General features: G+C 33.3%; 3 protein-coding genes across 7 annotated transcripts; all 3 read left to right on the forward strand.

The window, feature by feature from the left end:
* Positions 1-793: 793 nt before the first annotated feature.
* Positions 794-6,843, forward strand: LOC140812068 (probable hexosyltransferase MUCI70). Of its 3 annotated transcripts, none has more exons than XM_073170254.1 (11): positions 794-1,112; positions 1,266-1,336; positions 1,758-2,085; positions 2,964-3,248; positions 3,431-3,644; positions 3,744-3,853; positions 3,997-4,196; positions 4,851-4,954; positions 5,024-5,211; positions 5,306-5,505; positions 6,454-6,843. In XM_073170254.1, exons 3-11 carry the CDS (start codon positions 1,827-1,829, stop codon positions 6,646-6,648), a joined length of 1,755 nt encoding a protein of 584 aa, XP_073026355.1. In that variant the 5' UTR covers positions 794-1,112; positions 1,266-1,336; positions 1,758-1,826; the 3' UTR covers positions 6,649-6,843. The 3 variants fall into 3 exon arrangements, with proteins under 3 accessions (XP_073026355.1, XP_073026356.1, XP_073026357.1); XM_073170255.1 differs by having other exon boundaries at positions 1,266-1,331; XM_073170256.1 differs by lacking the exon at positions 1,266-1,336.
* Positions 6,844-9,151: 2,308 nt separating this feature from the next.
* On the forward strand, positions 9,152-10,692 carry LOC140812494 (uncharacterized). Its single transcript, XM_073170769.1, has 2 exons — positions 9,152-9,309; positions 9,408-10,692. Exon 2 carries the CDS (start codon positions 9,853-9,855, stop codon positions 10,285-10,287), a length of 435 nt encoding a protein of 144 aa, XP_073026870.1. The 5' UTR covers positions 9,152-9,309; positions 9,408-9,852; the 3' UTR covers positions 10,288-10,692.
* Positions 10,693-12,406: 1,714 nt separating this feature from the next.
* On the forward strand, positions 12,407-15,005 carry LOC140813007 (cytochrome c oxidase copper chaperone 2-like). 3 transcript variants are annotated; one of them, XM_073171408.1, is made up of 2 exons: positions 12,407-12,567; positions 14,600-15,005. In XM_073171408.1, exon 2 carries the CDS (start codon positions 14,603-14,605, stop codon positions 14,840-14,842), a length of 240 nt encoding a protein of 79 aa, XP_073027509.1. In that variant the 5' UTR covers positions 12,407-12,567; positions 14,600-14,602; the 3' UTR covers positions 14,843-15,005. The 3 variants fall into 3 exon arrangements, with proteins under 3 accessions (XP_073027509.1, XP_073027508.1, XP_073027510.1); XM_073171407.1 differs by having other exon boundaries at positions 12,441-12,615; XM_073171409.1 differs by lacking the exon at positions 12,407-12,567 and adding an exon at positions 12,660-13,024.
* The last annotated feature ends 5,262 nt before the right edge of the window (positions 15,006-20,267 follow it).

The following is a 20,267-nucleotide window of genomic DNA, read 5'->3' on the forward strand; positions in this document are numbered from 1 at the left end:
TTGCTTTTATCATATATTCTCTTCACTCATTTTAACTTAAAAACTTGACAGCCTTTAATGTGATTTTTTTTAAAAAAACTATTTCCTTCTAATTTGAATTATACACATAACACGTGTCACGATCCACTGATAATATATTATGTTTGGAACTTGAAAATTTTAATTTTTGCTTATTATGAAATTATAATAACTTGATATAAATGACACCGAGAGCGATTTTTTTATATAAAACAAACACTGTGAAAAAATATGAAATTGATTTTTTTTTTGAAAAAAAGAACTACAATTTTTTTAATGAATTTAGCATTCATTAAATAGATAAAAAGCGTTAGTATACAAATACTCTGGACATTCCATGATATTAAAAAAAACAATTAGATCAATACATCCATAATTTTCACAGGATCTAGGGATATATCTAAAAATGTGAATTTTAATTTTCCTAACAATGCAGAAACTAAATCTAAGTGTGGTTTTTCGTTAAGCGGATAAGTAGTTAGAGTATATAGAAAGATAGCTATGTTTTTTGTGATTCAAATTAAATCCACATTCCGATTACAGTTTTCAACTTTAAATAAATAAATCAAACAGTAATTATCTAAGTTCCAAAATATATAATTTATTGCATCAGAATAATTTTTTAAAAGCCAATTGGGGAGTGAAATAAATAAATGAAATAGTAATGATCTAATTTTCAAGATATTTGTTTTAAAGCCAATTGGGGAGGGAGTGAACAGTGACGATGGTATATTTATTTATCGTTTTCCCCGAATTACCCCGAAACCCGCACATGGGAAAATATACTTACCAAATTATTGGATTAGAGAATATTTCTTGAATTTTGCAAAACCAAAATACAATGGATGTTGGCAGTTGGCTCATAATTTCCCAAAAATCAACGAAAAATAATTCACCAAGACGAAGCAATTCCACTGTTGTTAGGTGTCCACAAGAGCGAGGAAAACTTTTTTGAAACTTCCTTAGATTTTGTTGTTTTTTTTGGATAATTTGATTTACTGGGAGAGTATTCGGAGGTGAGGAGCAACCCAATCTGATAAATATCTCATTTTGGGCCCTTCGACTCGATCGCTTATCCGCATGCATTGATTTAGGTAGGTCCAGATTTGAAGTTCTCAAGCAAATGGATTCTTCGGTTTCGGTTTTGATTGATTGGAATCGCTCACATCTCTGGCGCTGATTTGGTTTTAGTTTTTTTTTTTTTTTTTTTTTTTTTTTTGCATTCTGGGTGGTTGGCTTCTAAAAAGGAGTCTGGAGTTGTTCTACGTGCAACCGTGCTTACTTGTTATTGTGGTAAATTAGGATTTGTGAAGGTGGGGTGTTTTGTGCATTTCTAATATTTTCTTCATTATTTTCCTGGAAATCGTTCGAGCATAAAAGGGGGATGATCCTTATTAACTCATTGTTTCAAGTTGAAGAGTTGTAGGCTATCATTTTTTCTGTTGAAATGGATGTGATAGATTTGGACCATTTCGTGGATTTGAAGTATTTATGTCATCAACTTTAGCATGAACGGCATTTCTCATGCCTTTTTTCAGAAATAAAATGGTGAATTAACATACTTTATTTTCTTGATCTTTCTGAACTGATACTTGATTTTTTTTTATACTGTGTTGCTTGTTTACAAAATTGGTTTACTTACTGTACCTGATATGGAAATTTTTTATTACCTTCTTGTCCTGTTAGTTGATGTATTCAATTATTGATCATCTGGCGTGTGATTTGTGATCTTCACGCAGCATACGTGGATGAATGCCGATTTTGCTGTGAAAAGAGATGAAAATAACTTCTGAGGGGTCGGAGGAACAATGACTGGAGGGTCATTGGGTCTTAGAGCATCAGGCAGTTATGGATTATTGCAGCAACACCCACTGAATGGAGGGTTGCCACCTCAGAACTTGTACATTCCTCGGAGGCCTTCGAAGTCATCCTTTAATGGTTATAAGGAAAAAGAAAGACATGTTCATTCCATTTTCAGATATTTAAGCCAGAGGAAAGTGGGAATGCTGGTTTTAGCATCCCTTGCTCTTGTAGCTTTCACGACAGGATTCTTTACCGTCAATAAAGGTGGTTTGATGCTATGCATTTTGTATTTTTTCATTGTCGGTATTCTATCTAATATTCATCATAGCTCAACATTGATGTGGTCTCAAGACTCTTCACCACTAATTGATGGGTCATAAGTTCCTCCTTTTGGCTTTAGTCTCTGAGTGATTATATTGAACTTAATTGTTATTATATGCCCAGTATTTACTTCTGGTTAGGTTCTTTGCATCAGCTGAGATGTCTGGATAATTTATGTGGCCCAGTCCCTATTGTTTCCCTTTTAATCAGTGCTATTTCTATTAATCATTCCAGCAATCGTTGCACATGCACAAGCAAAAGCACATACTTTTTCAAATAGTTGTTATACAATTTAATTTATTTATTCCAATTTATGTTTTACGTTGGGATAATAAAATATGTATAATATCTTAAAGTGACGTATCAAGATATCAAAATTAGATTGGATTTATCTGTGGTGAAACGTAAGACACCTATCATTCATCTCACTTGTAGGGCAATAAACACGCACACACACAGAGCATACAATATGTTGTTACTGTTCAATAGTTCTGTGTTTGTAAAGAATTTTATCATTATGTTGGATGGTGCATGATGAAATTCTCTTCACTTAATAGATTCCTACAGTATTATCCCTCAGTTCAACTTTCTACGTTAAGACTCATTCTTCGCACTGCATATCGCATCCAGGCTTTATGATACCCTCACGCTTCTAATAACTATAAACCTTGCTTCCTTTTTTCCTTGATAGGGGGTATCCTTCTGTTGGATTATCAAGTGTGTTATTGACTATTTGTAGTCTAATTATCCAGTTATGCAAGTAACCAAATTTACGTGCCTTGTATTGTTAACTTATACCGGTGATTTATTGTTGATGTCAGAGGCTTATTTGGGAAACACTAGTTTGGACTTTGATACAAGGGATCCTAATATGTCTCATGTTTTATCTTCATGGTGGACTGGGAAAGAAGCAATGCTATATGATAGTAGTGTTAAGATGAATAAAGTTACAGTATGTGTTGAGAATGCTGGCTGGTATCCGTCCATCTCCCATGCTTCAGCAGCAGATGTTGATCCTAGTACTGCTTCTTTTTCGGATAATCCATGCAAAAATTTTGCGTTTCCACCCCCTCCTCCTGGTGATAGAAGACGCGTTGGACCTCGCCGTAAGTTACCTTGCTGTTTGATTAACTTTTGGATTTTTTTTTTGTACAGCTATTGAGCTACTGATATCCTAACTAACTACTGGTATTAATGTGAGGGATTGTATTTCACATCTATCCACGTGTTCTTTACATGCCTATATACTCTTAGATACAGTGATATTATTTCTTATTTGTTGCCTCAGCATGCCCGGTGTGTTACGTTCCTGTGGAGCATGCCATAGCTAGTATACCCAAATTCCCCTCAGAATCTTCCGTGCTTAGTCATTTAACATATTTCTCTGAAGAAAATCCTCTGAGAACTGAACCAAATGGAGGCTCTGAGTTTGGTGGGTACCCTTCTCTGAAACAGAGAAAAGATTCTTTTGATATAAAAGAATCCATGACCGTGCACTGTGGGTAGGCTAAGTTTCCTGTTTGTTTTACATAGACAATATTATAGATTTAACAAAATTGCTGCTTGGATTTTTAACGCATTGACTTGCTCGTGCTCTTTAGATTTGTAAAAGGATGTGGACCAAGAGACCAAACTGGTTTTGACATTGACGCTGACGATCTTAAAGAATTGGAGCAGTTCCATGAGGTCATTGTGGCCTCCGCTATATTTGGTACTTCTGCATTTGAATTTTTCCTTTATTAGAGCAGCATGCAATTGTCCAATGCCAGTTGAGAAGCTTGGAAATACCTGCACCTTGCCAGGTGTCTTAACATCCTGCTGTTTATTGAGCCCTTTTACATTTTTTGTGCATAGGTAACTATGATGTGATTCAACAACCAAGGAATGTTGGTGAAGTTGCAAGAAAAAATGTCCCTTTTTTCATGTTTATTGATAAAGAGACTGAAGCATATATGAAGAATACTAGTGTCTTGGATGGTGGGAAACAGGTTGGGTTATGGAGAATTATCGTTGTCCAGAATGTGCCCTATAATGATGCAAGAAGAAATGGGAAGGTTAGTTTTCTTCATCCTTTCAGTTTCTTCAATCTTCATAGCTGTGAAAAATGCTGATTTCAATCTATTTGCACATTGGTTTCTGTTTTGACCATACTTTTCTATGGTCCAAATTTGACGTTTTCTTGTGAGAAAATTTGGGTTTCTATCGACCTGAGTATTCTTTTATAATCAACTTTGACGTTATGTTTAACATGCAATATCTAACTAGTGTGTTCATTTTACCGAATTTATTAGTGATTTATTATTTTGCTGTGCCCACTTCATGATTAATCCTGTTGCAACTGCAGAAGAAAGTTTTTATTTAACCAAATGAAAGGATAGGCTGATCATAACTCATTTGGTCCTGCTATCATCTGGCGTGTCGGCACATCCTATATTTAAGAGTCATTTGACTGTTATTGATTGGAGTTTTATAGTTTGTACTTTGTACTGCAGTGTAGTTCCTTGGGAGTTGGATTTGGTTTTTATCCAACGCTTTTATTTTCACTCATGTTGTTTATTTACCTTGTTCATATGCTTCTTGTCACTTTATTTCCCGAGCTACTTGTCATTAAACGATGTTTTGCTGAGCTATTATCGAAGTATCGTTGTTCTATTGTCCTTGTTGTATGATAGCATGTGGAACTAAACAAATGAATATTTTGTCGTCAGGTGCCAAAGCTCTTGTTGCATAGGCTCTTTCCTAATGTTCGGTACTCTATCTGGATTGATGGAAAGCTCAGGCTAGTCGTGGATCCATACCAGATTCTCGAGAAGTATGCCTCCCGCCTTTTCTTGTCATGACTTGGACTGCAATTACCCACCTTGCTTACTTTCTTTCACAGGTTCCTGTGGCGCCAAAATGCTACGTTTGCTATATCAAGGCACTACAGTCGTTTTGATGTTTTTGAAGAAGCTGAGGCTAATAAAGCTGCAGGAAAATATGACAATACTTCCATTGATCACCAAATTGATTATTACAAAAAGGAGGGTTTAACACCATACACTCTAGATAAGCTTCCTATAACTAGTGGTATGTTTGTGTGACTTTTGTAATTGGAATATGCTTTCACTTTAGTTTCAAAAGTGATGATTTTTGAGTTCTGCATGGACCAAAATATCTGCAGATGTTCCCGAAGGGTGTGTGATAATAAGAGAGCACATACCCATGACAAACCTTTTCAGCTGTCTATGGTTTAATGAAGTTGATCGATTCACATCCAGAGATCAGCTGAGTTTCGCAACTGTGAGGGATAAAGTGAAAGAAAGAGTTAACTGGAACATAAACATGTTTCTAGATTGTGAGAGGCGGAACTTCGTGATACAGGTGGCATTTCTTTTCTCTCATCACAATATTGTTGAGTCACATAATGTATGTTATTTTTGGGGGTTCAAGTACTATTTTTGGTTTGTTTGTGCTGGGATGAAGGGGTTCAAATACTCATGCTTAAAGGATTACAAGGCAATATGTATTTGGCTTTGCACTTTATAAACCTCTGGGGCAGTGTGTGTAACTCAGTGAAAGTTCGAAGGAGGTGGATGCTTTAACCAATTCTTTTTCAAGTAATGAATGATTTACGATGATTGGTCACACCTCAGTACTGGTCTTTTAGTGGCACTTAGACAAATTAGATATTTTTAGATCCCATAGTGGGTGCTGATTGTCAAAACGAATTTCCGATACTTATTGTTTATTACTTGTGAGGTGGGTTCAACTCATAAATTTAAATAAAAATAATTTTGTGTTGGCAAACTCTATTACTGTTTGTAAAAAAATGGTTGAAAGGCTTTTTGATATAAGAGCCAAGCAAATTCAGTCGGAAATTTGAAGGAACAGTAACTGGTGTAGCATTTAGAATTAACTGGTGTAGCATTTAGAATTAACTGGTGTAGCATTTAGAATTTGACTGCACGATGATGGTGTCTGGCCACAAACATCTTTCTTCTGTTTGGATGATTTTGGATTTCACGGTCTTCTTGTAGTTTTTGTTTCTATTTATCTTCTTCTTTGTACTGTCATGTTAGTGTAAAAAAAACCTTGTGTTTTTACCATTTTGGAATTGGCCTCTGAAGTTGTATCTTGAGATAATCTGTAAATACTTCATGCCTATAATCCATCGAACCGTCCTTAATGCATGTACAAGTATTGATGATTATAGTTGTTCGGTTTCTTCTTGTCTGATTTTGTGTTTGCCAAGTATAATTTCCAAATCACCTGAATATATAAATTCTAAAAATTTATGCATCAGTAGAGTTGGAATCCCATTGTTTACAGGCATATCACAGAGATCTATTGGAACAAAGAGCTCATCAGCAGGCTATGACTAGAATTCACCCTCCCCCTGTTCTGATTCACGAAAAAAACCCCGTGAAGAGAAATCTAGTCCGGCCTGGTAGAGGAAGCAAGAAGCCTACTTCAAGGAGACGCCGCAAAATAATTCCCAGAAACAAGGAAAATTTCTTTATTTGATTTTTGCTCCATTTTTAAAGTGAGTATTTTAGTTCGTTATTACCAGAAACAAGGAAGCAGGTGTAGGACAATTTTTTGATATTTTTCCAAAGGTGGAAAGTTGAGATGAGTTCTTATAGCATAGAAGGTAAAGAAGAAAGTGACTCGAAGATTGTTCAAAATTATCAATTTTTATCCAAAGGTGGAAAGTTGAGATGAGTTCTGTACATATAATGGTGCCTGTATAGCCATGTTCAATGAACCAAAATCCCTTGGATAAAGCAAGAATTGATACTGTCTCTGTGCCTCATAATAAATGGTTGGGTACCTTGCGTGTTTTCATTTGAAAATAATGATTATTATTTTATAGAAAGGTAGTCATCGGAAAACATTTTAAAGATACTTTCAGATTAGAATTTGATTGGAAAATGACGTGTTGATAATTTTTGATAGTTTTGTTCGAGAATGTTTGCACAAGGATAATATCTTGACAAAAACTCGTATGAGACGGTTTCACGGGTCGTATTTTGTTAGACGGATCTTTTATTTGGAAGTAACAGTTTTTATGGGTATTATCTTTTATTGTGAATCGGTAGAATTGATCCGTCTCATAGATAAAAAAAGATTCGTGAGATCGTATCGTAAAAGACATACTCTAATATCTTCACACTATATTCAATAGTTTAATTTTAATTTGGTTACGTGAAATTCACGGATTTGTATAGATCTCATTATATAAATCAATTTTGAATCCTTAAATTTTGCATTAAAAATATTATGTTTATGTTAATATGAATTCTACCATGTTCAGTATGTTTGATCATGAATGCTATAATTCATGCATGCACGTAAAAAAACGACACGAATTTATTTGTAAATGATGATTCATCTATCACCTTGATCTTTCATTTCTATAAGTCCACCGAATTTATTTATTTTTTCTTCAGAGATACAGACATGAATAATTCATAATTTTATGATTCACATGTGCAACAAACTTATCCCAAACAGCGATAGTGGTCTTTAAAATTTTAAAAAATCAAGACTTCATGACCATGCTGATGGCTGACTCATATCTGGATTCAAATTATTATATTTTATTTTATTTTAGAAACCAATAAATGTAAAAATTAATTTTTAATTTTAAAAAGTAAAATTTATTTTAGAACATGAACTATTGATAAATCATTAAATTGATATATGTACTACTGTAAATGGATTAATTAATATATAAATTATTTATAAATTGACAATTTGGTACATTAAATATTGTAAATAACTTAAATGATACATGATCGAGCTAAAAAGTCAATTTTATCTTTAACTTAAATTGTTTTTAAATTAATTTTCATTAATAAATTAAATTATGTACAAACTTTTACTTTCGTGATTATTTAATTTAATTTATTATTAATTTTTAATAAAATTCTATTTATTTAGATATTGTATTATGATTAATAATTCTCAACTCAAATATAGAAATAACTTTTTTTTATCATATTGATAAAAATATAATGAATAAATATCTGTCATTGGAGTATGGAGGTATCATTTTCGGACGATCAACCAAAAGTAATTACAGTTTTTTTTTTCCCAAAATATGGTGTTGATGATTCAATTGGAATTTGGAAAAATGTTCAATATGAAAATTATAAATAATAAAAAGACAAATATTTTTGGAAAAAAAAAACCCAATGACGCTTGATGGCCGAAGTACAAATGCGACGACACATAAAAATCTCACACATTTTCAATTTACGCAGTTACAAGGGTCAAAAGTTTTCAAACTTGATTTAGATATTTCTACCAGTAAGTTTGGTTGTTGTAATTTAAATTATATATAAATAAAATTATATTTATTTTGTTATATTTTTAATAATATATCAAATATATTTTATGTGTGTATATAATTTATTTGCCTATAATTATAATATTATAATATAGACAGATACAATTTATAATATACTTATAAATATTTTGAAAATCAATTACATAGTTTGTGTTAATGAATAATTTTGTTATTTTTAAACCAAGAATATACGATTTATTTATTTATTATAATTATATTTTAAAATAAATATAAAATTATTTTTAAAATTTAATCAATAAAATATTTCTTAAAAATAAAATGTGTATTTAATTAAATTTAATAAAAATAATCGGATTTGAAAGCAATTTTATTAAAAACTAAAACTAACTTTTTAGTTAAATTATATATCAATTAAGTTATTTATATGTAGTTCGTATATTAATAAGCCATTTAAAATATTTTATGTATCAATTTATCAATAATTTTATTCTTTTTAAAACAATTCCGGTTGAAGGTTTGAGGATGCCGACGGGCGCCGACTCTACTGCATGGGATAATTTTAAATATTGCCGACGGGAGACGACTCTAGAGCATGGGAATTTTTTTTTAAATTTTTTTTAAATAAATATATATATATATATATATATATATATATATATATATATATATATATATGTGTGTGTGTGTGTGTGTGTGTGTGTGCTGGCCTGGACCCACACGTAAGTGATGTTTCCTTCAACTCCTAGTTCTTGTATTCGGTTCTTCTTCACCTATGCATTTGTAAATGAACGGATCCAATGCATCTTCCTGTTTTGGTATGACAAATTTTTTTTTTTTAAAAGCTATGAGGCAAGAAAAGCCTTCCACCTATGGTAATTGTTAATGTTCCACACTTTTCTTATGTCCTTTAAGCTCTGTAAACCGTGCAACCAAGTGAAATCTTTTCATTTCTTCTGTTTCCACATCATAGATCTTAGGATTTGGCACCAAGAATCTATCTTTTCGCTTCTCCTAACCTTCTATTGAAGAATCTCCTGTTCACGCATAAGGCCAGGCCTGGGATTCATAAATCTGTTGATGTATAAGTGGTTAAGTACCTTAACTGTCTTCTGAATCCAAGATTTTTCTTTTTATGGTTGATTGGCTTTGTTCAATTATGTTGATAAAGATCATGTCTTTTCATGGTACATAACAAAGGGTTTCCTCTGTTTCTCCTTAAATATGCATTGTTGATTGGGATTTAGGCGGCGGTGCGAGCTCAACTATTATTCATATAGAATTTGATTTTGTTTTGCCTAAAAGCCAAGGGTTTAAGTGGGTTTTGATGCTTGAGCCTAAAAATTGAATATTAGGGGATTTGTACAGCACTAGAAGAAAACCATCACTACCATCTGTTTTTTCCTTCCGTCGATAAAATGGCGTCCCAAGGCTTTTTTCTTATCTGCATGCTCCATTCTTTGATTGCCTTAACTTGTGGAGCCCTTATGATGTTCTATAGAGATGAGGTCTTTGTGTTTAGTCATGGTAGGGAGCGCGCTAGTAAGCTTTTAGGCTCAACACCACATGATCAGTTGTTAATCCAGACATCGGATTCATTTTCGGGTTTGCTTATGTTTGCTATTGGATTTCTCTTGTTTATGGTGGCATTTGTGAAGGATAAGGAGTTTCATAGTTTTTTCCCCAAAGGCTGTGTGCTTCTACATATTACAATGGCTATATGGAGAATATACTTTGAGAGAAAAGTTGAGGTTCTTGGTTTCGATTGGCTGAGACTCGTCGTTGGTGACATTGTTTTGGGACTTTCTTGGGTTTTATTTCTCGTCTGTTCATGGAGGGAGAAGTATGATTGATGTTGGCTGGAAGAAGAGCACTACGTAGGATGAAGGAGTGACAGAGAAAAACTTGTATTTCTCGCTAAAATAAGAAATGAAATTTGAAGATTTTTGAATGGAGTGACATCTGCTGCTGTTGACAACCCACTCCCAGGGTCTCTCCTTTCGTATACGGGAGTTCGATGATTTTTTGTCACAAAATTCTGGCGCTGCTGTTGGGAACTGGGAGCTCTAAGATCATAAAATTGGTTATATTTTACCTCTCCGTGTCAGTGTCAGCACTGAAAGAATTTGAACTGGCATCTGGCTCAACTCGCCTAAGTGGAGGTCTGGAAGTTTGGTCTATACTACATGAAATAATTACGTTGTGGAATCTTTCGTCTCTTTCATTCTTAATGTGTATAAAGTTCTCCCTGTTACCTCTACGTAGATCTCCTTTATGCATTCTCTACTTGCTATATTATTCGTTATCTATTGCCTAAATATTCAAGATTATGTTTGAACTGCTTCTTGGAAGTTTCAAGATTGACAGTTGTGCTTCTACATTTCGATTGTAATGCACAACATCAGTGGAAGTCTACTCCTGAAAGTAAATGAAAACAGCAAACCTTTCTCTACTCGAACGGATTATCGTTGTATCATCAGTACGGGTTCTAGGTCGGTCTGGGGAAGATGTGGTACGTATGTCTGAGATTTTTGCTTGAACAAGACAATCTATTTCATTTTGTCTGGTGATGTTATACTATTTTAGTGAGATTGTGTTTGCGTCAATTATGCAATGTAGAATTTTGGTAACAAAAACTTCATATTCCTAATTATCTTGTCACATCTTTTTCTGCTCTCACTACTTGGTTTATATTTGCCCTTTTCATTTGTGATTTTATATTCCCTTCTTTCGGTGCTTTCTCCCCAGTATTCCTTCTTGATGCTTATCAAAAGCTATGCTTTTGTTTTACTTCTTTTTATTTTCTGGTCCTAAAGTGGCAGTGTTTTATGATTTATTGCAAATAGCGTTCTAAGAGGCGGCGACTAAGCGCTAGACGGTCACTCACAGCTACGATTTTAAAAGCCGCCTAATGTAATGTATATAATTTTTTTTTTTTATTTTTTTAAAAAAGATTATTTGAAATATTTTTCAATCAATTTGTATAGTATAAAGAAAAAGAATATGTTATTGATTTTTCAGTTTCAATTCGATATAAATGAATTATTGGAGAAATACAATGATAAGATAAAAAAATAAAATAAAAAAATAAAATAATTTGGTAGAAAAAATCGCCTAGACCCCTCCGCCAAACAAGTAACACTGGTTGTGAAATAAGAAATTATAACGCGAACTATGTGTAATGCTCATTAAAACGGTGAAATTTCACAAACTATTCTGAACAATGTCATATATTTTTTTAAAAAAATGATAATTATTATTATGGAGAATGTTTCGATAATAATATATATTCTAAATTCGAGCTGGGCTGAATTGGATCAGTAACCCTTTTGATGATCTCTAATCAATTAATTGTGGACTAATAAGTAAAATAATTTTGGTCAAATATTTTATTTTAAAAATAATAATTTTTTTTAGGTGTATTTGAAAACACTTTAAGACAAAAACTCGTGTGAGACGATTTCATTGATCATTTTGTGAGAGATATCTCTTATTTAGGTCATCTATGAAAAAATATTATTTTTTTTATGCTAAGAGTATTGTTTTTTATTATGAATATCGATAGGGTTAACATGTCTCACAGATAAATATTCGTAAGATCGTCTCACTAGATACATACTCAACACTTAAATATATTTAGAGATTATTATTTTTAAAAAATGAAATTTGGCCAAAATTATTCTCTTGAATATCTCATGTGGACAGTGGATAGATATTAGATCATAGATCTCGTATGGCTCCAGCTTGCAACCCAAGCGAGCTGCTTTATTTTGAGTTCTCTTCAAATGGATAACTGAAACCATTACTTAATTTTTCTTGTTTTCATCTCGAGACCCGACGGTGACGCATTTGAAATGTAAAAGAAGATGAAGATTCAGCTATTATTTGATTTCCCAATATGTTTTTTTTTTTATGGATTTATGAAACTCTAAATTAATTTTTCCTATGAGAATATTAATTTTGAAACCCATAATTAATAATTTATATATATGTACATTACATATGTATGTATATATTTATTTACTACTTCCTTTACGCTCAAGTTTCAGCGTGTGCATTTCCAAACTACATCGATCGAATAATCATCCATCGGAAAAATCAACGGGAGATTTGAAGAAACCAACGCACCAGTAGTACGTAATTTCCTCCTAACCATCTCCCACAAACGTCAACCGATTTTGGTATAATTTAGTGTTCTTCATTTTAACGAGATAATTTCAGCTGTTTTATATAGTTATTATCTATGAATTAGCGATTCTCTGTCTGACCCTCTTTTATTCTTCCTCTGAGATGTATATCAGTCTGATGAGTATTTTCTTTTTATGGTTTAATCATTAAATATAACTGTGTTATCAAGTGAAACAATTCATAAACATGCTCTCTACATGCTTGAGAAAGTGTGCAAAAGAGGTCTCGTGTGTGTATGTGGTCATATTCAGAAGCTTTAGCGAGACCAGCTTTCGGGTTCAGAACAACGCTTTTGCAATGTGCACCATTTTGTTAGAACCCTGTTTTCAGAGCTTCCCTTGGAATCTGTGTATTCTGAGTTGATCGAAACATTTCTTTGCTCCCTTTGTTCCGTGATTTGAGGTACTACTATTCTTGTTCTTGAATTTTGACGCATCCCATGGGCCTGAAATTTCTTTTTTCGGGTGTCTGTCAAGGTTCTCATTTTTCTAAGCTATAGGGTTGCGGTATAAAAGGAGTTGTAAGGAGATGAATAAACAGAGGACTTACGCATTTTTAGCCTATTTAATTCATGGATTATTTTTTCTTGGTTTAGATCTATTTAAAGCTAAAGAATTGTTAGAAAGTGATGTGAAATCTGTGACTAGTGTTTTGGGTTTTAGGAGTGGCGTAGTTTTTTATGGGTAGTAATGATTTACATTAATAAAAAATATAATAGCATCTAATGCAAGAAGTTTAACGCTCAAGATGCACATTTCGAAACTTCTTAAGAAAGCTGAATGGACAACTTGCCTCTGGCTTCTGATGTTCAGCTACAGTTGGAGTAATAAAATGTGTGTTTTGATCCTTTGAGTCTTCTAAGCCTGGTAATTTTGTGAAAGGATTCATTAGGAATAGGGAGCCAACGGCATTTTAAGAAGTCTTTACACCCTTCCATCAAGGCATCAAGGTTGCTAACGGCCAATCGCAGTTACTAGGATAATTCTCAAATGGTTTTCACAGTTTTGAATTGTTAGATTATAAACCCAAGTGAGGTATCATCCCAAGAAGTTTGCTTATTGGATGACGTAACATTTATGGGTTTAAAGGTTTGCCGATTGGGTGATTTAACTTTTATGGGTTATAAGATGCTCTTTATTAGTTTTAATGTTCAATATATCGATGTGTGAAATTTGTTATATTGACGACTAGTTGAGAAACTGACGTCCATGACGGTCACTCTAGATGGCTTTCACATTTTTCAATATTCAAAACATGTATCATGTACCTTAATCCAATCTTTTTTTTTTGCTTATTGATATTGATCAAATGATAACTTTTTTTTAGATCGCTCATTCCGCTGCGTCGACTTTCAACTAGAGCATCAATGTTACGTTATAAACCCAATAGGGGTACCGTTCGAAAAGGCTTACCTATTGGGTTATATAACCTTCTTGGATTTATAAACTATTGTTTATTAGTTTTCACGTTCGATGTGAGATATTTCTAACATATATAGTGCTGGAGTTTCTTTTTCTTTTTGCTATGTTCTCTGGTAGAATATCTAAAATGTATCTCAAATTAATTAATTTCTCTACATTAATTTTAATGGCCCGAGTTCTGGAGCCTGAGTTTCCACTTATTGGAAAAGGAAGTACAACTTGATCCATGGAATAAGCATTAAACTTTAAAGATGCCATCTTACTTCTTGACGTCCTGCTTTGAGTTTCCTATCTTATAATATTTCTAGTGATCACTGTTTATTGTGTGGATGTAGGAAGATAATCTCGTTGTTTGAAAGCCAATTTATATTGTTTGAATTATAAATCCTGATAATTCAGATTATGATAAATATTGATTACAATTGAAAACTTAGTCCATGATTATTGATTTTTGATTTGTTGCTTAAGATGCCACTTATTATTTCAGTCCATGATTAATGATTTTCTTTTTTATGGCTATCTTTTCTAACGTTTGGTATTCTCCTTGAAACCTCAGACCATGGGCAGTTTACCATTACACAGCACTTCCTCTGTCATCTCTCTGCATTCGGAAAAAGACCAAGGGTCTGGTTCAGTGTCATCTGGGCCTGATTCAAAGCCGAAGAAGAAGATCTGCTGCGCATGCCCTGATACTAAGAAGCTGAGGGATGAATGCGTTGTCGAGCATGGCGAATCTGCTTGTGAAAAGTGGATTGAGGCTCATCGTAAATGTCTCCGTGCTGAAGGCTTCAAAGTTTGAATATGCACTCAGCTTCAGAAAACTGGAATGCGATGTGATTTTGAACATGAGTGCGTGTCTACATACTTTAATATCACAGAGTTTTCGAAAACAATTTTGGCAGCCCATATGAATTGAAACCAGTCTTTGAATAAGATATATGAAATAAAGGAATTCTTGTTTATGCTGTTCATAAAGTGGTTACTTTTTATTTTTTGTTATCATTCTTTTTGGTTGTGCGGAAAAATGAGTTGCCAACCGCATTCTGATAGTCTCATGTCCTCCCATTCAATATCTTTATCATGGAGAATCAAACACAGTGTTGCATGACCCCTTGAAATTTTTTATATTGGAAGTATATTGAAAATATGAACAAGATATACTGATATACCATCTTCTAATGAAAGAGCAGTAGTCTATATGTTTGATCATTGTTATATTTATAAACAATAACAATTTAACTAAGTTAACGCATCCAACGACCAAGGTGGAGCTCAAGGTTGGCCATAATTCAAGATTTGTTGCAAGATTTCAGTAATTCGTGCGTTTTGTTTGTATACCATTGGGATTGAATATGCTTGTTGATTTTATGGGTGCGTTCTAATATCGGCCGAATTTACTTTAATTGTATAGAAACCATTATTAGCTTGACGAAGTTGTCAATTTTTGCCCTGCATGTTTTTGGATTCGTACACAATTTTAGCATAAAGTTGTAAATTCATAATGGAAAACCTTTGCCCATCTATTCACTCTGTTAAATAGAAAAATATTGACTTTTGATGTATGAAACACTAATGAATGTTGCTGACGATAATCCAAGAATTTTTTGTTTCCTTATATATTGATTTATTATAGATCTTATGTTTATATAACTTCCAAGAACAATGAAAAAGGCAATTGTAACACACTGATAATATTATTAATTAATCACTAATGACATAAAAAAGATACAGACGAGGGACCAAACCATATATGATATAACATGCAGCAAATTTATTGGATTACATTTTTAAATATGATATAGTATAGAGGTGTCCCTTTTCTTGGAAGATCAGTTGCCACAGGTGCAGTTGGTGCAAGCGCAGCTGGTACCGCACTTGCACTTCCCATCGTGCTCGGCTGCCGGAGCATCCATCACCACCAAGCTCATCTCACTGCCGCAAATCATACAAGATTAAATTATTCAAATATATTCAGTCATATATCCATCGTGATGAGTAATATGCGTGTGTGTGTGTGAGACAACCTATGCAACATTTATCTGAGATGATCTGTGGTATTTCATGATTGAAAAACACATGGTAAGCATTCATTCTCAACAGTTGGATTATATCCTTGGTTAACAGGTCTCAAGTAAATATATTTTCCATGAACTTCACTTAAGCTACTATTGCTACTGTGGGAGGAAGGGAGTACCTGATGTTCTCGGTGACAATGATGTCCGCAGTATATCCCTTCTTCCTGCAAAATTTTCATATTATATACATACATACGGGAGGATTCAAATAAGGAAACATAGTACAGGTACTTACACGCATTGGGTCTTGTCAGCACAGTCGCAGCTTCCGCACATGTCCGACATGGTTGGTTGAAGATAAACTGGGAACTTGAGATGAAATAGAGGAGTTTTGATTGGAATATGAATGGTTTGCTGTGCCTTGAAACCCTTCAAGAAGCTGCTATTTATAGTTGTCTTGGAGAATCTTGCTTCAGATATCCTCCTCTCATTTCAAGTCAGCTTCACTTTACACAAGATGCCTTATCTTTTGGATTCATTGAGAAAATTTCCCAAATGCCAAGAACTCTTTCTAGTTGCTATTTTTTACGGCACCTGAGCGCGAGCATATGGCGTCGCATGGATCGTCCATTTTCGATTATTAGATAAGATTAGCTCAACATACTCATTATATTGACAGAATAGTTGGTATAACAGAGGTTTTAACAACCATAATGTTTGTTATACGCTTTAGAACAACTGAGGGGAAGCATAAATTCCTTCCGGGTTTAATTTGAACAAGCTATATTGAAATAGCTCAAGACCTATTCTTTTACAAATTTTATACGCTCAGGCCAATCATCTGCTTCCTATTGAGAATCTCACGACATCGACACTGATAAATGCAAGATTCTGAACTATATAAAAGCTAAAATTCCGAAGTATTATTTATGACCGTGTATTCTGGTTCAAATGGACAATTTTTTTAATTTAAATAAAACATCCCGTTGAATTAGTAATAATCTAATATGGCCTTAAATTTATGCTCTTTTTTTTAATCTTCTTATCTTCAAGAATACGACTAAGACAGATAATGGGTTCCGTCTATTTCTTCAACTTTCTTTCATTTCATTTACTCTCCTTTCTTTTAAAGTGCGCGGTCATGTTCAAACCTTTGTTTGATTCCCATAATTCGGAGTAGAGTGGTCAGAGTTTTGTCTGTACTGATTTTAATCTTTATCAGAATCAATGGCTTCTGCGCCTTCACCATGTTCATCCAGAGCAGTCATTTCCAACTGTCCAAACGAATGTTTAGGAAGATCGATGTTTCTATAAAAAGTTTGATATAACAAGATCGCAAGTCCATCCGGGCGAGCACGGGGATACACCATGGCAAAAATGACTCGACTTGTCCCTCTCTTGATTGTACAGTAGGATACAATTCATAAAGATAACAACTTAGGAATTTTAAACCAAGCTTCTGATAATCGAGACGAAAATTTAACTCTTTCATAACAACCTGCGTTTGGTTTGAAGGATAAAATAAACTAATGATTAGTAAGTAAATGATAAAGAAAATGATTGTTGTAGGAATGTAATATATGGTGTTATGTTTGGTATGATTTTTAAGTGTAGGATAATTTTGAATTTTTTGATGAAAGGACAAAATTGCCCTTTCTTCTTTTTTTTTTCTTCTTCCACTCCGAGGGCGATGGCGACGGCGGAGGTCCGACGACGGCGACTGTCGGTGGCGGCGGTCCGTCGGCGGCGGCGGCAGTCGGTGGCAGCTGCGGTCCGGCGGACGACGACGGTCGGCGGTCGGTGGCGGCGGTCGTGGCGGGAAGTGGTGGTGAGTTAGGACATATGAGAAGGGTAAAATTGGAAGATATGAAGGATTAAGAGTTGGATAAATAATCCTAGGGGGTGAAGAGGTATTATTTTAACCTGCCTAATATAACCTAATCATTCATAGGAGGGATAAACTTGATTAAATAATCATCCGTACCAAACATGTGATTAGGTGAGTTAAAAAAAATAAACCCACCTTATCACCCCTACCAAACGCCTCCTTATTGTGTTGACTGTGATTAAGGGATATGTCATGCATCTGGTAAATATGATAGTTTATTTCTTATTATAGTAGTGCATTAAACGTCGAAGATATTCAAACTATATATTTTTGTACTATCTTTAATAATAAATTGATTAATTGAATAAGAAAAACGAGAGCATATGTGTAAAATGCAAATGTATGTACTAGAAAAGCATTAACAAAACTTTGTGGGTAACTTTATATTTGTAGTCACTTTAATGGTTCGGCTGCGGACACGTATGAGTTTTCATTTAAGCCCAAGAATTCTCCCACATTCTTTATATTTTTTGGTTGCTTCGCGACTTTAAAACTAAATTTATTTTATAGGCATCGGTTGAATGGTATTTGTAAGACCGAGTATTTGTCGTTTTATCAAAAGTTATAGCTAATAGTAATAGTGCAACTCAAATCTTTTAAACCACACAGCAGCTCAAGTACCACGATTCGATCGCTCTATCAATTAGGGACAATTATTGCATCCAACAATCTCCCTCCAAATAATTGCACTCCTTGCTATCAATGAGAATCGAACTCGTGACCTTGACTCTGATACCAATTGTAAGACCGAACGCTTGCCGCTTTACCAAAAGCTATAACTAATAGTAATAGTACAACTCAAATCTTTTAAACCGCACAACAGCTCAAGCACAACGATTCGATCGTTCTAGCAAGCAGGGACAATTTACACCCAACAGTATTTGATTTGATTGAATAAATAATAATTTGTTTGATTTGATTGATTAAATTTGAAATAAAACGATAAATTATATTATGGGTAATTTTATATTTTAAATTCAATGATTTGAATATTGAAATGATATTAGAACAAGAAGAGCAACACACTCGATACATGATAGACTAATCCAGTACACAACACACTGGATCATTTCATGAACGTTCATCTTAACCTAAAATATATGATACTTCTAATCATATGATCGAACGGCTCTACTTACCCACATAATTCATTATCATAATTCAATATCGGATGCATACGCCGGCTTCTGTCTTGACCTAATTTGTGGTGAATACTTTCCGTTACTATATAAGTAAGATTTGTCCTCTTTTTGAACAAGTATTTATATAAGTGTTTTATAAAAAGTTATTTTAAGAATAAATATATATTAGAACAATTATTTTATAAAAAATATTTTAAAATTTAAAAATATTTTAGAAATTCTAAAAAAAAAAAACACCTCTCAGCTATTATTTAAAAAATATACTTTGAGAATACATTTTTGAAAACATTTTTATATAGCTTAAATTTTTATTGTTTATAAAACATTTGAGTACATTTTAAATTACTTGTGCAAGCAATCATCTTATTTTTTTCCATAATATCAGACAAATTTTCCAAAGTGGGTTTTTAAACGGTCACCTTTTCGTATACTAAATAAAAGATAAAATTTTATGGGAATTTTAAAATAAACTAGGAAATAATAATTTGTTTTCCAACTAACTTTGTCTATTTTAAGTTTGGGTTTATTAAATTTTTAAATTCTTATTTTCATGTACTAATTCTGATTTTTTTGGTTTTCAGTCCTACGCCGCAGTGCAAATCATTTATTTTCACTTTAGTAGGAAAAATGAAACAATTCGAATGATTAATTAATTGTAAGAATTCTATTACTATTATTTCAAAGACATATTCTCGCCATTGTGATTTGAAATTTATTTTCAAAGCATGCATGTCTTAAAAATTTATATTATATTATTTTTACAACAAACATAATGTTTATATATTACATTACACATACAATGCATGTTTGTTATCACGAACATGTGTGTATATAAAAAAGCGGTTAGAGGGTTTTTCTTACACAAAGATCGGAGGATTTTAGAAGTATGACTCCTTTTATATGATTTCGGTGGCCTACATTTCAATAAAATAACAATGTGAGGAAAAAACTCATTGCCTAACAAACTAGCCCAAAAAACTAGTCAGGCTTAAGTTCACGCGCTTATGAGCCGAACATTCTTAAATTGAGTTCGGTGTTCGATAAAATTGTCAAGCTCAAGATCAATCTCGAGTTCGATAAGTTTAACGAACGATCTCCAAAAAACTTTTTACCGAGACGAACTTCGAGTAACTCTCAAACGACTGCTTAGTTAGTTTATAGTAATATATAAAGCAAATA

Source organism: Primulina eburnea, chromosome 14 (genome assembly GCF_022965805.1).
Source record: "Primulina eburnea isolate SZY01 chromosome 14, ASM2296580v1, whole genome shotgun sequence".
Lineage (NCBI taxonomy): Eukaryota > Viridiplantae > Streptophyta > Magnoliopsida > Lamiales > Gesneriaceae > Primulina > Primulina eburnea.